Source organism: Hipposideros armiger, unplaced genomic scaffold, assembly GCF_001890085.2.
Source record: "Hipposideros armiger isolate ML-2016 unplaced genomic scaffold, ASM189008v1 scaffold_38, whole genome shotgun sequence".
Taxonomy (NCBI): domain Eukaryota; kingdom Metazoa; phylum Chordata; class Mammalia; order Chiroptera; family Hipposideridae; genus Hipposideros; species Hipposideros armiger.
In genome coordinates this window covers 2,979,847-2,994,748 of record NW_017731388.1, presented here as the reverse complement: position 1 = coordinate 2,994,748, position 14,902 = coordinate 2,979,847, and the positions used below count along the sequence as shown (strand labels likewise).

At 51.2% G+C, this 14,902-nt stretch overlaps 2 protein-coding genes across 11 annotated transcripts in view; one reads left to right on the top strand and one right to left on the bottom strand.

Moving 5' to 3' along the window:
- Positions 1–7,054, top strand: part of PRKAG3 (protein kinase AMP-activated non-catalytic subunit gamma 3) — an 8,344-nt gene extending 1,290 nt beyond the window's left edge. For 3 of the 8 annotated variants that reach the window (XM_019638166.1, XM_019638167.1, XM_019638163.1), the window contains 11 exons: positions 336–739; positions 1,748–1,829; positions 2,241–2,299; positions 2,418–2,463; positions 2,689–2,743; positions 2,940–3,066; positions 3,206–3,371; positions 4,794–4,831; positions 4,984–5,130; positions 5,475–5,707; positions 6,281–7,054. In XM_019638166.1, the coding sequence (XP_019493711.1) occupies positions 336–739; positions 1,748–1,829; positions 2,241–2,299; positions 2,418–2,463; positions 2,689–2,743; positions 2,940–3,066; positions 3,206–3,371; positions 4,794–4,831; positions 4,984–5,130; positions 5,475–5,591 (1,241 nt within the window). In that variant the 3' untranslated portion in view covers positions 5,592–5,707; positions 6,281–7,054. Of the gene's footprint in view, positions 1–335; positions 740–1,747; positions 1,830–2,240; positions 2,300–2,417; positions 2,464–2,688; positions 2,744–2,939; positions 3,067–3,205; positions 3,372–4,793; positions 4,832–4,983; positions 5,131–5,474; positions 5,708–6,280 lie in introns of those variants that run through there. The other 5 variants (XM_019638164.1, XM_019638170.1, XM_019638165.1 and 2 more) reach the window with 5 other exon arrangements.
- Positions 7,055–13,207: 6,153 nt separating this feature from the next.
- CYP27A1 (cytochrome P450 family 27 subfamily A member 1) overlaps positions 13,208–14,902 on the bottom strand; it is a 31,542-nt gene continuing 29,847 nt past the window's right edge. For all 3 annotated transcript variants that reach the window (XM_019638309.1, XM_019638310.1, XM_019638311.1), the window contains exons 7-10: positions 14,216–14,382; positions 13,930–14,011; positions 13,637–13,849; positions 13,208–13,482 (exon numbers count right to left, since the gene is read on the bottom strand). In XM_019638309.1, the coding sequence (XP_019493854.1) occupies positions 13,363–13,482; positions 13,637–13,849; positions 13,930–14,011; positions 14,216–14,382 (582 nt within the window). In that variant the 3' untranslated portion in view covers positions 13,208–13,362. The remainder of the gene's footprint in view (positions 13,483–13,636; positions 13,850–13,929; positions 14,012–14,215; positions 14,383–14,902) is intronic.

Here is a 14,902-nt window from a genome sequence, read left to right as displayed (position 1 = left end):
GGGAGCGGGGGGCGGGGGGGCAGTGGGAAGTCCCAGAGACTAGGGCTGGGGCTTTGCCCTTGGTCTCTTCATTACACACAGTTAGACCCAACCCTCATCTTGCAGCCTCAGCCTCCCCACATGGGAAAGGACAACTGCTTTGCTGAGTCAGGAACCCAAATGGGTTACTCAGGACAGAGCCACTGCCTTGTGTGACTCCCTGAGACCCAACCTTCTCATCTGCAAAATGGGGCTCACAACATCCAGGCTTTCCAAAGCTGCTGTGAGGCTAAACTGAGACAGCAGATGATAAAGTGTTTTGGAAGATGGAATCACTATCCTCTCCCCCCAAATAGGTCCCCAATCCAGGCCAGCTACTGAGTCCATTGGGCTGGAGGCCACATTCCCCAAGGGAACACCGTTGGCCCAGGCTGCTCCCTTGGCTGGGGTGGACAACCCACTAACGGAGTGGGATATCCTCCCCGCTGAGTGTACAGCCTCAGCTGCTAGCTCCAGCACAGATGACCTGCAGCTGGGCAAAGAATTCTCCGCTACAGCAGCCTGCAGGTATGAGCTTGGCCTGCTGGAAGAGAGGCCTGCCCCATGCCCATCCCCTCAGGTCTTATTGCTTAGGCAGGGCTGGGACGACGAGCTGCAGAAGCCAGAGGCCCAGGTCTACATGCACTTCATGCAGAAGCACACCTGCTACGATGCCATGGCAACCAGCTCCAAGCTGGTCATCTTCGACACTACGCTGGAGGTGAGGCCACGGCTCTGCTCACCTCCATCCTCCCAGGGCTGCAACCACTGTTCATGCCCTCCAGCACACCCTGGCAGGCCAGGCCCCCTGCAAACTCCCTGCCAGAACTCATCCTTAGCCCCATGGAGACCAGTGCAGGAGGACTGCTACTCTCTATGAGCACTCCTCAGCTGTCATCACAGCTCTGACACCTAGCATCTGTGGGATCTTGGGTCCAGCACTTTACCCCTCTCATCTCTAAAATGGGGATAGGAATGCCTGCTTTGCCCTGCAAGTTTCAGAGGACCCCTGAGACAGCCCAGGATAGATGGGAGCACTTTGCGAACCCTGGACTATGTGGAAGACATGGCAGAATGGCTTAGGACAAAGAGCAGGGGACTCTTGGGACCAGATAAATAGGATGAGCTCTGGTCCCGGCTCTTCCATTAAGCTGAGCTACAAAATACCTTGATTCCATTCTTGCCATCATGTATAGCAGTGCAGTGTTTCCCAAAGCATGGTATGTGTGTCGTCCACAGTACATGATTTGATTCTAGTGACATACGAACAAATATGTTTTGTTAGTAGCTTTGCATTTACTTTAACATGTATTAGAAAAATACAACCAGCATGTTTAGATAGCATTGCTTAGGATGAGGCCAAAATGAGTCAATGTAAGATTTATTTAGAGAAAAATATTTTGTAAATGTTATGTCAATAATTATACCTCTAGTACTTAGATTAGCAAAATTATCCTGTGTGTGTCTGGACATATATGACTTCTGAGTAGAAACATTGAGTTACATCCTGGTGTGCCTGGTGAGGGGGTCACCTTAGTGCCTCTGGCCACCAGCATTCTTATCTCTGTAGCAAATGTCCCTGACAGGATCATGTTTGGTGTGTACCATGACATGAGAAAGGCAGGCTAGCTCGTGTGGAGGCAAGCGCCTTAGAGGGACCCTGGTTGGGACAGGGTACCAGTGAGGGACAGTGAGAGACTTACTGTCAACTGCTCTCCCTGACCCTCAGATCAAAAAGGCCTTCTTTGCCCTGGTGGCCAATGGTGTCCGTGCAGCACCTCTGTGGGACAGCAAGAAGCAGAGCTTTGTGGGTAAGGAGAGGCTGGGAGGCAGAAGTGGTGGGGCAGGGAGAGGAGGGGCCTTGTGAGGTGGCTCTGTGTTCAGTTTCCTCATCTGTGAAAGAGTTGTGACCAGCTAACCCCTCCGGCTCTACTGCCCCAAGGTCCCATTTCATAGATGCTAGTAGGAAAAGAAGGAAGGGAAAGGGAGAAATTAGAATAGAAATGGGAGTGTATGGGGGGAGGGGAGAGAAATTAGAGGGAAAAGGAAGAACCTCATTTTTCAGACGCAGAAGAGGCTGCCCTATTCCCCTTTCCCACAATTCCCATTCATGTCTCAGTACTAGGACACTGGCGGGGTGGGGGAGGGGAGTCTGACCCTTCAACCTGCCTCCCACCTCAAGGCCCCAGGCTGATACTCCTGTACCCCTCTCAACACTACAGGGATGCTGACCATCACAGACTTCATCCTGGTGCTGCATCGCTATTACAGGTCCCCCCTGGTGAGGAGTGGGCTGGGAGTCCTGAGGGCACCCATCTGGGCTGGGTGGAAGGATGGTCAGGGAGCCTGGTGCCTGAGGGACCCACGTTTGACTTCTGGAGTCCTGTCTGTGTCTCTAGGTCCAGATCTATGAGATTGAAGAACATAAGATTGAGACCTGGAGGGGTGAGCGGGCAGAGGGCAACTGGAGAGGGGCTGAGGGCGTGTGGGTGAGCGGGAGGCCGAGGACCTGCGGGAGATGGACGATGGGCAGTGGGGCTTTCCTGAAAGGAACAGGAGAAGGATGACAGGGAGCCCAGGGGGACTTGGGGGAGGGGAGGGCTGTCTGGGGGACTGCAGGGTGAGGCAGGGTGGCCAGCTCCCTTGGCTTAACTCTGGCTTTTCCTGCAGAGATCTACCTTCAAGGCAGCTTCAAGCCTCTGGTCTCCATCTCTCCTAATGACAGGTAAGCATCCCCAACCACCCATCTGATCCTCCTTGCTCCACACAGTCCCCTTCCCCAGCCCCTCGGTTCTGAACTCACCGGTGCATCCTGGAAAGCCCATGAGGCAGCCTTGGCACCGCGTCCTCCCTTCTAGGGGTCTGGGATGGAGGGCGTCTCTTCCCAGGCTGCCTCAGGCTCACTACTTCCACCTCCACAGCCTGTTCGAAGCCGTCTACACCCTCATCAAGAATCGGATCCACCGCCTGCCTGTCCTGGACCCGGTCTCAGGTGACGTGCTCCACATCATCACACATAAGCGGCTACTCAAGTTCCTGCACATCTTTGTGAGCCTAGGACAGCCCCGGGGTGGGGGGTGATCTAAGGGGCTAAGAAGCCTTCAACCCTAGGGATTGAGGAGGGGGCAGCTGGGAGCCCTGGGGGCTGCTCCATTCTGATCGCACCACCTGTCCTCAACCCAACCAGGGCGCCCTGCTGCCCCGGCCAGCCTTCCTCTCCCGAACCATCCAAGATTTGGGCATCGGCACATTCCGAGACTTGGCTGTGGTGCTGGAAACAGCGCCCATCCTGACCGCACTGGAAATCTTTGTGGACCGGCGCGTGTCTGCTCTGCCTGTGGTCAACGAAGCTGGTACCCATGCCCAGGGCGGGGCTCAGGCGGGTCTATGTGGCATCAGCTCAGGGCGCAAGGTGGAGTCAGGGAGTTTGGACAAGTTACTTAGCCTCTCTGTGCCTCAGTTTCCTCATGTGAAAAGTAGGAATCTTAATACCCATCCTCTGACTTCACAGGATGATTTAAAAGGATTATGTGCAATAAAATGAGCATGGTGAGAGGAACCAGTAAATGAGGTTTTTCATTTTAATTCATCCTAAAGTGGGCCATGGGATCCAGCCAGACCTCAATTTCTTGCTCTGAAAAAGGGTCAGAGGAATTACACGATAATTTCTTTGGTAAACCATTGTTGTAAATGATTTCAAAGTTAAAATCATCTTAATGAAGCTAGATATCAAGAAGTATTTTAATTAATTAATTTATTTATTTTTTAATTTTTTTTTTTTTTTTAGCTGAGCCATCCTGCCACCTGTTGGCAGCTCAGCTCGGGCCGGGAATCGAACCACTGTTTCTAAGAGCTCAACCTCTTGAGTGAGCTCTTAACCAACTGAGCCACTTGGCCGGCCCCCTAATTTATTTTTTATTATGAAAAACTTCACAAGTATGAAAATGGTAGAAAAAACCGTATAATGAATCCCACATAACCATTGCCTGAATTAGCTGCTGTTAATATAGTGCCATTACCAGATCTTTGCCTTTCTTTTTTTTCTGAAGTAATTTAAACTAAATTATAGACCATGTCATTTCACTGCTAAACACGTCAGTCTGCATCTCTTAAAATAAGTGTATTTCCTGTCACCTAACAAAACTATAACTTATTCATATTATCTAATATTCAATCGTACTAATCCTCACTTCCCAGTTTTCCCCCATAATATATTTTTTAACAGTTGATTTGTTCAAACCAGGTTCAATTAAGTTCTATACCTTGCATTTGCTTCTTTTGTCCCTTAAGTCTTTTAATGTGAAACAGTTCACTCCTCACTTAATTTTCATGACATTGATGCTGAAAAGCCTGGACCAGTTGTCCTATAGAATGTCCCGCCTCCAGATTTGTCTGATTGCTTTGTACAGGTGGCCCTTACTTTGTTCCTCTGTCCCTGTTTCCTGTAAACCAGAAATTTGAGTTAAGGCTTGATCAGATTCAGGCTATACGTTTAGGCTAGAATATTTCAGAGGTGATGCCATGTACTCATATTGTGTCACATCGGGCGGCATGATGTCAGCTTGTCTCTCTTTCTGTCTCTGTGATGCTATTTGATCTTTGGGTTCAGATAGTGGCAGCCTGATGCTTCATTATAAAGCCAGTAGTCTGGGGGTGGGGGTGGGGAATGCCAAAGAGTTCATTCCAAAAGCGCACCCTGGGCCCTTGCACCGCATCCCTGCTCTGATCTGTACCTCTTCCCTGTCTTTCTCTCACCCCACCCACCACCCCTGCAGGTCAGGTCGTGGGCCTCTACTCCCGCTTCGATGTGGTTGTAAGTGTCTGTGGAGAATGGAAGGGAGCTGGTGGGGGTGCCACAGGGAGGCGGCAGGCATGAGAATCTGTGAACCAGGGGGGACTTTACAATTGTGGGGCTGGAGCCTGGTTGAGAGGGTGACTGAGAGTAGTGCTTTCCTCCCTGCCTAGCACCTGGCTGCCCAGCAAACCTACAACCACCTAGACATGAGTGTGGGAGAAGCACTGAGGAAGAGGACGCTGTGTCTGGAGGGAGTCCTTTCCTGCCTGCCTGAAGAGAGCTTGGGAGAAGTCATCGACCGGATTGTCCAGGAGCAGGTACCCCGTGCCCCTCATGCATGCTCCCAACATGTATGGTCTTCTCATGAGTAGCTCCAGCTCTCCCTATACTTCGGGCATCTGCCCTGTCATCCCATTTCACGGCCAAGCTCTTAGTGTCCACACTGGCCTGCAACTGGTCCTGTCCATGGGGTCCTCGTGCCATGGGCCACAGCCAGCTAATCACCCCAGAGAGATCAGAACCATCCCTAACTGGTTTCTAGGAGACACTCTCTTGCTCCCCCAGTTATGTCAAGTTGTGGCCCCTCATCCTTGGTGCCTACCTCGTTGGCTGCCATAGCCGCATGCCTCTGCCCGCTTACTGAACCTCTGTGGACCCACAGGTACACCGGTTGGTGCTAGTGGATGAGACCCAGCATCTCCTGGGCGTGGTGTCCCTCTCTGACATCCTTCAGGCTCTGGTGCTCAGCCCTGCTGGCCTGGACCCCCTCAGTGCCTGAGAATATCCGAATCCTCACTCCCAGGCCACCTTCCACACCCGAAGCCAACGAAGGGAGCCAGGGGACTTGGCCTTCATCTTTCTCCACGCCCATTAGTTGGTTCAGCTCTGGTTCAGGTAGGTCCTGCCCTGGGTCATTGGCCTCAGCACCAGCCCGTTGCTCTCACTGGGCTCTCAGATCTCAGATTGGGGCAACTTGAGGATGGGTGTGGCCTAGCTCATAACTGAACAGCTCCATGAAAACTGCAAGTGTCAGGATTCACCGTGGGGCCACCACTTTGTGGAGGTCATGGAGGCCCCCATAAGGAGGGGTGCACAGGGGCCAGGGTAAAGGTAAGGGCAGTGTGACGTGACTTTAGGTGCTCTGGGGTGACTGACCTGAGCTCTCACAATTCAATTCCTACCTGCTTGGAACTCCACTACTGGAAGGAAGCAAGACAATAAATCTTTGTTGAATGGAATTTCCCTGCTCAGTAAGAAATAAGACTAAAAGGAGGGAGCTTCTATCTAAGTACTCATCTCAGCATATTTGACATGGCCTCAGACTTTTTCCAAATAGTGCATTTGCAGATGGGTGGGGGCATGGATTCCACTTACTTGGCAGTGGATGACAAGACTGAGGTTCCCCTATTGGAAAGGCAACCACCCCTCCCCATTTAGTCACCGGCTTCCCTTCTCTTTTCTTCACAGGCTTCTCCAACCCTCCCTGATTGCCTTTGCCCTGCCTATGCTCCCGGAAGCCCTCGGAAATGCCCAGTGCAAGATGAGTCAAGCCTAGAGAGAGGTCCCTGAATCAGAGGCACTGGATTACCCCAGGGCCGACTGTTCCATATCCACCCACCTCACTTTCCCCACCTGGCTCGTGACTGGCCCCAGTAGGGTGGCGAGTCCTCAGCCAATGGCTCTAGTCAGGGACTCTGGATTCCTCAGCTTCTGGACTACCTGCCACTTGTGCCCCAGCTCCTGGAAGTCCCAGCTGCTCTTCCTCCATGGGAACCGCCTTAGTGGCTCTCACAACTTTGCCACTGCTCTCCTATTCTCCCTGCATTGTCATTTCAGGGATGCTGGCTGGGGGCACCCTGGAGCAGCAGTTATTTGTAGAGCTGTCTGTTGGAGAGGGGTTCTTCCTCCATTCTTGTCCTCAGCTCTCACCAGCAGTGTTCTCAGTCCCCAGTGATAGCCCTGTGCTGAGATAATGGAGGATGAACGATTGAGAAAACATAAAAAGAACAACCCATGAACTTAAGTTTCATACGTTTCACTCAGAAAATGCTACAGTCATTTGACCTGAACTTGTGGCAAGATCCCTGCACTTACTGAATTCAAAGACAAGAAGGAAAATCTGTAATTGGCAAGCGCTGCAAGTGGCGTTTCTTTTGTGACTTTCTGTTGTGTGTTTCTTTTTCATCCTTTATTTATAACAAAACCATAAAGAAAATGTTGGTTACTTACATAGTAGATACAACTCACTCTATAAACTCTAATCTGCCAGAAACATCACTTTATTTTTCTAACACTGAATGTAATTTTTATTATGAAGCCCATTTTACTAAGTGATAGAAATTAATCTCAGTCAATTTGGGGTTCCCCTCCCATCTTTTCCAGACATTAAGTTCGGTGAGCAGGGGGAAACTTTCAACAGAGTATGACATTGTTCCTCAGTCATCATCATTCATCCATGCCAGCACCTGCTAAAATATCCCTGTTCCATCTGGTTATCTCTTGGTTGGTCATTGGTGGGCATGGCCCCAGCTAGGTGGTCCCTCACTCCTTACCACAAAGCCACTTTGGACCTGCCTGCTGTTGGGGCAGGAGGACATTCTAGGTCCTGGCCCTGCACTCTTCCATGCTTCAGGAAGATCTGTGGGGCTGTCCCAAGCCCATCTGCTGAGATGGACAGCAAGTGACCTATTCTACTCTGGGCCTTGCTGTTTTCCCAGCCTCGACCCGGGAAACATGGGCCCAGGGTTCTACTATCCTTATCGCCTCTGGGGTATTTGTCATTCAACCCGCTCCTTTAGACACAGCTCCTTGTCAGGGACCCCGGAGATGTCTACACTCTTTATTTCCCCAATCCCCACCAGCCTGTGGACTCTTTACCCCTGGGGGATAGGGAGGTCTGTTTTCTTTAACCCATCACATGTTCTTCCAAATCCCCCGTGTGTGTCTTGAGCTGTTGCCACCCACCTTGAGGGTCAGGCTTTTGAAATTCCAAAGCCAAGATGAGCTTCTGCTCTGTCTGTCACTCTTCCCCTGTGGCCTTGGATACTGCAGGTCCAGCTGTCCAGTGAGGAGAGGCTAAGACGTCTAAAGTATGCTCCAACCCCATTTACCTCACAGAGCAACAGAGTGGAGACACTTGTGCTTGATGGGTCAGGCAGTAAATGAAGGCATTTTCTCATAGTCACGGCTTCCGTTTCAGGCTTTGCTCTAACCCACAGTCAGGTGCTGGCTCAGCTCTGGCCCTACCTTGGAAAGTCCCCCATGTTGGACTTTCCTCACGTGGGAGGATGGGATCGGGGTGACAGTGTCCTTGAGGAGCCTGGGGCAGGCTACCTCTAGCTGCGCTGGCTCTAGGGAAAGTGCACAGGGACATCTTTTGGGGGCAGTGCCCTGGGTTTGTGCATGAGCAGGTCACCAGAGGTCACACACAGCACAGGCTTCAGGTGAAACGGGCAGCCTGAGCGAAGTGCCCTCAAAAAAGTTCCTCCAGAGCAGATAGGTCTGTACCCTCCTGGGACAACCATCCAAAGGGTCCAGCAGTTCTTCCCCCGGGGGAGAACTTTCTTTCAGCCAAAGGTATATCTTCTGTGCTGAATTAATGTTTACTCTTCTGCAGTTATCCTAGGTCCTATTGTTCTTCTTTCCTCATAGAGTCAGGTTGGGGTGAGTTATCAGGGAGCCTCACTGTGACATCACTTCACTGTGATTTATGGGGGCAGCCCAGAGTCTCTGAGATCCCAGGCCCTGGAAGTGTGCCCCATCACTGGCCACCGCTGGGCTTTGTGCCAACCCTCAAACCAGAACTGATGCTCTTTTCACCCTCCAGGGAGAAAGTTGCAAGGGAAAGAGCCCACACTATTCCATCACATCCATCCTATAGCTATCGTATGTGTTTGAATGAGTCACTGTCAAAGAAAGTAATTTTTTTCATTTACATTGAATAAGTCTTGTCCAGGCATCGTGATGGAATCTAAACTGACAGAGGCCATTTTCAACCCCCAAGATAAGCAAAAGAACTTCATGTATATTTATGGCATACACATTTTTCTTCAGGAATATTATAGTTCAATGAAAAATATTTTAGAAATTAAAAAAGAACCTCTGGGATAAAGAGAAAACCTTTTTGGCCATGCTGTGTTTTGTTTTTCTCTGTTCAGGGGAGAAGTCTTTGATTCTATTCTTCCCAGAGCTGTGTCTATGGGCGAGAGTTCATTGTTGTGTTAATAGCTCTTTGGCTCTGACACCTTGTACAACACAATGTTCACCTGTCACTGATGGCACAAGCCTTTTGTGGGGAGCCTCTGAGGCTGTGCCTACACCTCACCAAAGTGTGAGGGAATACTGCCTGCTCTTTAGTTAAATCCTCACAAGAACGTCATTACATCACCAAACTGCTTAGCTCTTATTTGGGCTCTGCATTTCTGATTTCTACGGGAGGATGGATTTTCGGCCCTATAGATGCCCAGCAGGGCAATGCTGCCTCAGACCTTCTGTGGTGCCTCTGGAGGGATTGCTTACATTGGCAGCTATTTCTACGAACTCACCTTCATAGATTTTTTTTTCAATTGAGATATAATTCACATACCATTTAAGTTCATTCTTTCAAAGTGTACAATCCAGTGGCAATTAATATATTTACAGACTTGTGCAACCATCACCACTACCTAATTCCAGAACACATTCATCATCGAAAAGAAACGCCATATCCGTGAACAATCACTCCCCATTCTCCTCTTCCCCCAGCTTCTGGCAACCACGAATCTTTCTGTCCCTATGGATTTGCTTAGTCTGGACGTTTCATGTCAATGGACTCATAAAAGATGTGATCTTTTGTGTCTGGTTTCCTTCATTAGCATAATGTTTTCAAAGTTAATCCATGATGTAGCATAAATCAGTACTTCATTCCTTTTTATAGCTGAGTAATATTCTATCCTATGGATATACAAGAGCTTCACAGATTTGAATGGGAAATTAGCCTATGCATTCATTTACTGAGCTGCAGATCATGAACACTGACACTCTCGGACAGATGCTAAAAAACCCCAATCCCAAACCACAATCACACCGACTTCCCCCCACCCAAGTGCCAGCACTGACGGCTTCATGTGGCTTGGACAGCTCACTCTTGGTGGTCTGAAGGAGCAGCACACTGGGAAAGGCAGAATTCTGCTTTGGTTGACATAGTGACAGAGACCCTGGACCCTCTGCACCCAGCCCCCATCCTCTACATTTATAAGGAGCTTCCATAGGTGAACCCCTGCATAGGGATGGTCGAGACCCAAGCCTTTATCATCAGGAATTCCTTCCAATTCTCTCCAGCGTTCTCGTCTCAATATGGAAAGCACAGTATTCCCGCCCCCCCCACCCCACACTCCCCACCCCTCCTTCCCTTTCTCCAATCCCAGTCTCCTCTCATTCAACAAACATTTACTAATCACCTCCTAAGTGCTAGACACAGAGTTAGACGTTGGGTTCAAAACTGAAAGGAGCTTGATTTGTGCCTTCCAGGGGGTTCCCAGCTGGTTGGGGAGACAAGTAAGGTCTATAACAAGTGAACAGCTGAGTGCTCAGTTCTGTAAAGGGAGGGGGACAGGGGAGAGCACAAGAGGGAGGGTTCACACTCACCCAGAGAGCTCAGGGAAGGCTTTGCAGAGGCAGTGACATTTGAGCTGAGTCCTAAGGAAAAGTAAGTTCTCTGGGATGACATGACAGTTGGTGACGAGGATGTTCCAAGGAGGCGGGACACCAAGTACAAAGTATTGAGGCCCGAAAGAGCATAATGTGCTCAGGGAAACACAAGGAATTTGGGCACAGCCATGGAAAGAGTATCTGGGTAGGGAGTGTGGAGGGCAGGGTGCCAGAACACGAGTCTTCTAAGCCACAGTAAAGACTTTGGACTTTGCCTGAGTGCTAAGGGGAGCCACTAAAGGATTTTAATCAGTGAAATCCCATGCGTTTTTTTGGGGTTTTTTGGTGTTTTTTTTTTTTTTTTTTTTAAGATTTTACTGGGGAATCGGGGAAGGGGAACAGACAAGTTGCTGTCCTTTTGGTTTTCAGTCTAGCTGTGGAGGACGTCGCTTCACTGGCCCAAGTTGGTATTATCATTATGCTCTTCCCGGCTGAGGCAGATCGGTTGCTAGCCATTGGACGGCCGCTCACGGCAGCTCACAGCAGCTCACGCCAGCTGGCGGCTGCTCACGCTGGCTGTCGGCCACTCACGGTAGCTTACAGCAGCCCACTGCAGTCCCACTGCAGCCTATGCTGTTGCCAGAGACTCACGGCAGCCCAGCTCCAGGTGGAGCTGTTGTTCACCATCTTAGCTGTAGAGGGCACAGCGTCACTGGCTCTCATGTGGGATTCGAACCAGGGCCCTGCTGCTCAGAGCTGGCGTCTGAAGCCAACTCCCAACCAATGCACCACTCAGCCGGTCCCCATGCTTTTTTTTAATGGGCTCGAACTCAAATCCCCACAGACATAAGGCACTCGACTTTAGTTTTCTATGAGTCAGCAGAAATTTATAACTAGGACAGGGACTCTATGAAGTTGGAACTCAGAGACTTCTCAAACTTGTGATATGGTACCTTGGATCACAGTGCCAACCCACTTTTCTTCTAGTTGGCTTTCTGTATTAAAGAGGCTTGGAAGCTAATCCCCAGACTTCCTTGTGGCTGGAGTTTCAGGTGGAACTTAGGTTTCACCTCTCAGATGTATGTGAGAGAGATTTGGAGGTGATAGTGTGGCAGAGGCCATGCTTTTGCTGTTCCTGCTCTTTCTGTTGTCAGGGGCAGTTTGAAGGCATTAGCAGAGGTCCAAGCCCAGTGATCACTGGTTTCATGCATATTAAGAGGCAGGAGGGACTGCCGAGTGGCGTGTTGGTTAAGAGCTGGCTTGGGACGCCAGCTCTGAGCAGCAGGGCCTCGGTTCGGATCCCACATGAGGGCCAGTGACGCTGCACCCTCTACTGCTAAGATGGTGAACAACAGCTCCACCTGGAGCTGGGCTGCCGTGAGTCGCCAGCAATGATGTAGGCTGCAGCCCCTGCTGCAGTGGGCTGCCATAAGCTACCGTGAGTGGTTGGCAGCCAGTGTGAGCGGCCAGCAGCCGGCGTGAGCTGCCAAGAGCCGCCGTGAGCAGCCATCCAGAGGCTGGAGACCGATCTGCCTCAACTGGAAAGAGTGCAATGATAATACCAACATGGGCCAGTGAAGCAACGGGCTAGTTGTGTCCTCCACAACTAGACTGAAGAACAAAAGGACAGCAACTTGTCTGTTCTCCTTCCCCTGATTCCCCAGTGCTGTTCTACTCCCCTAATTCCCCAATTAAAAAAAAAAAGTCTTCAAAAAAAAAAAAAAAGAGGCAGGAGCAGGGAGGGCATTCTTTTTGTTTGTTTGTTTGTTTTTTAGCACAGACCTGGGAGACATGGAGTAGCTCCCAACTCATCCTCCTGAGTGTGGCCAACGTGGTGCTCCCCATGTTGGTCAGTGCTCTGGTGATGTCCTAGGAATCATTCCTATAGGCCTAGCCTAGAGCTCTTCCAACAATTTGTGTAGCATCTCACTGCCTATATCTAAGCACTATCTGTTCAAAAGAGGGTGCTGCTGGCCGACTGAGTGGCACGGTGGTTAAGAACTGGCTTGGGAAGCCAGAGGGCCCAGGTTCGGATCCCACATATGAGGGCCAGTGACACTGCCCTCTACAGCTAAGATGCTGAACAACAGCTCAACCCGGAGCTGGGTTGCCATGAGTTGCCGGCAACAGCGTATGCTGCAGCCCCTGTGGCAATGGGTTGCCATGGGCTACCGTGTGTAGCCAGCAACCAGCGTGAGCAGCCAGCAGCCGCAGTGAGCAGCCGTCCAGAAGCCGGCGACTGATCTGCCTCTCCTGGGAAGAGCGCAGTGATGGTGCTACTTGGGCCAGTGAAGCAACATCCTTCACAACTAGACTGAAGAACAAAACATCAACTTGTCTGTTCCCCTTCCCCCAATTCCCCAGCGCTGTTCCCATCCCCCCAATTCCCCAATAAAAATCTTAAAAAAAAAAACAACAAAAGAGGGTGCTGCTCTCAGTGCCCCCATGGGTGTCCTTTTGCAGCCCCTACTTGGGCAGGGCCTCAGCCAATGCCAGGTGAAGCCAAGGCTCTCTCTGTGAGGTCTGGGAAAGCATATGGTGTTCTCAGCTGCCACGGAGGGAGGTGACTCTGCCTCTCACCAAGATTCCTAAGTGGGGACAGTGTGTTCCCCAAACACAGAAAGGGGTTTGGCTTCTGGCTCATCAAAATGAATGACAAAGGTCACCAGTTATCAACGAAAGTCCCTTTATTCTATATTTTCCCCAAGGATAGTAATGTGACAAGGATGTGGCCTTTTACGCAAGAAGGAGATATGAAACATGATAAAAGTGGCAAAAGCTCAGGGTTCTATGGGAAATACAGGGAGTTCTTCCAACCTTTGGCATCTGGGGTCTGCCTTTTTGCCCTCCTCATCTGAGACACAGCAGTGGCCAGGAATTACTACGCCAGGGCCAGGCCTCTAGGATGGCAGGGGCCCAGCTCAGACCTGTCTCTCCAGGAAACGCAGGCCCACCTTCTTATGAGGAACCAGGACAATGCGGGCCACACTCTTCACCTCCCCTGTCTCAGGGGCCAGGGCCACCTCGTACTGCTGGATCAGCTGGGAGGTAAAATGCACACGGGACGGTTAGAGTCTGTGGTCTCCATCCACTGCCCTCCGCTGCACACTCCCACCCTGTGCCTCCCTTCCTCGCCTCCCTAAGGCCTCCTTCCCCGCTCTCTGACCCACACAACTCCTGCCTCTCCCCACTCACCCTTGCCAGCAGCAGCTGCATCTCCAGCTCTGCGATCCTGCGGCCCAGGCAAGCCCGGATGCCGTAGCCAAAGGGCACGGAGCCAAATGGGTGTTGGACCCCGAGGGTATCAGGCTGACTCTTCTTCAGCCAGCGGTGGGGCTGGAAGCTCTCTGGCTCAGGGAAGACGCTAGGGTCCCGGGACACCACATAGTGGCAGAACACAAACTGGGTCTGCACAGAAAGAATGGGCAGCATATCAGCTTAGGGCTGCGGGGCACCCCTGGGCACCCCAGCTCTCTAGCCCCACTCACGTTCTTGGGGAAGAGGAAACCACCAACTTCAATTTCCTTTTCCGTAATGACCCGGGAGTTGATGGGGACCACAGGGTAGAGACTGCAGGGAGAAGGAAGTGCAGGACTGCCTTTGGATCCAAGGAGGGGCAGAATGCCCGCCCCTTCCATCCCACCTCTCTGGTCCCCCAGACCCCTCTTCCCATCTCACCCCTGGCCCTAACCTCAGCCCAGCAGCCCCACCTCCCACGCCTGTCTGAGTGCTCCCACACACACAGACCCTGTGCTCCCGGGAACAGCCGCCTACCGCAGGGTCTCCTTAAGCACAGCTTTGAGTAGGGGCATGTGGGCAAAGTCCTTGTGCTGGGGCACCTGCCCAGCTGGCACCACACCCACTACTTCCTCATGCAAGGCCGCCTGGATCTCTGGGCTTTTAGAAAGATGGTACAGGGCCCACGTCAGCGTGTTGGATGTCTGGGAGGTAGAGTGAGAGATGAAGTGAGAAGGGATTTCTAGGAAAGAGCCAGTTAGGTGATGGGAGAGTAGGTGAGTGGGTGTGCGCAAAATGTGGGGCAAAAACCAACTTGCCACGAGTATGACAGAATACGATGGGAGTTCATGGGGCCCTCCACGCTAAACGCGACTCCACAGTGGGATGAGGACCAATGATGGAGAATCGCATTCTAACAACAGAGGAGACTGTAATAGAGAGAAACCCAACATGACAAAAAAGACTGGAAAGAGATCCTACAAAGAAGATGCTTATGGACAAGCTCTTCAACTCTCCACTTAAATTACAGCACAAGAAAGCTGGATTAGATGTGAGATGAAACTTCCCAGCTGTCCGAGAGGCTCCGGGAGGTGATGGAATGAATCCCTCTTACAAAAAGACAAACCCCTGGGCCGGCCGAGTGGCTCAGTTGGTTAAGAGCTCGCTCAAGAGTTTGAGCTCTGAGCAACAGCAGTTCGAGTCCAGCCCGAGCTGAGCAGCCGC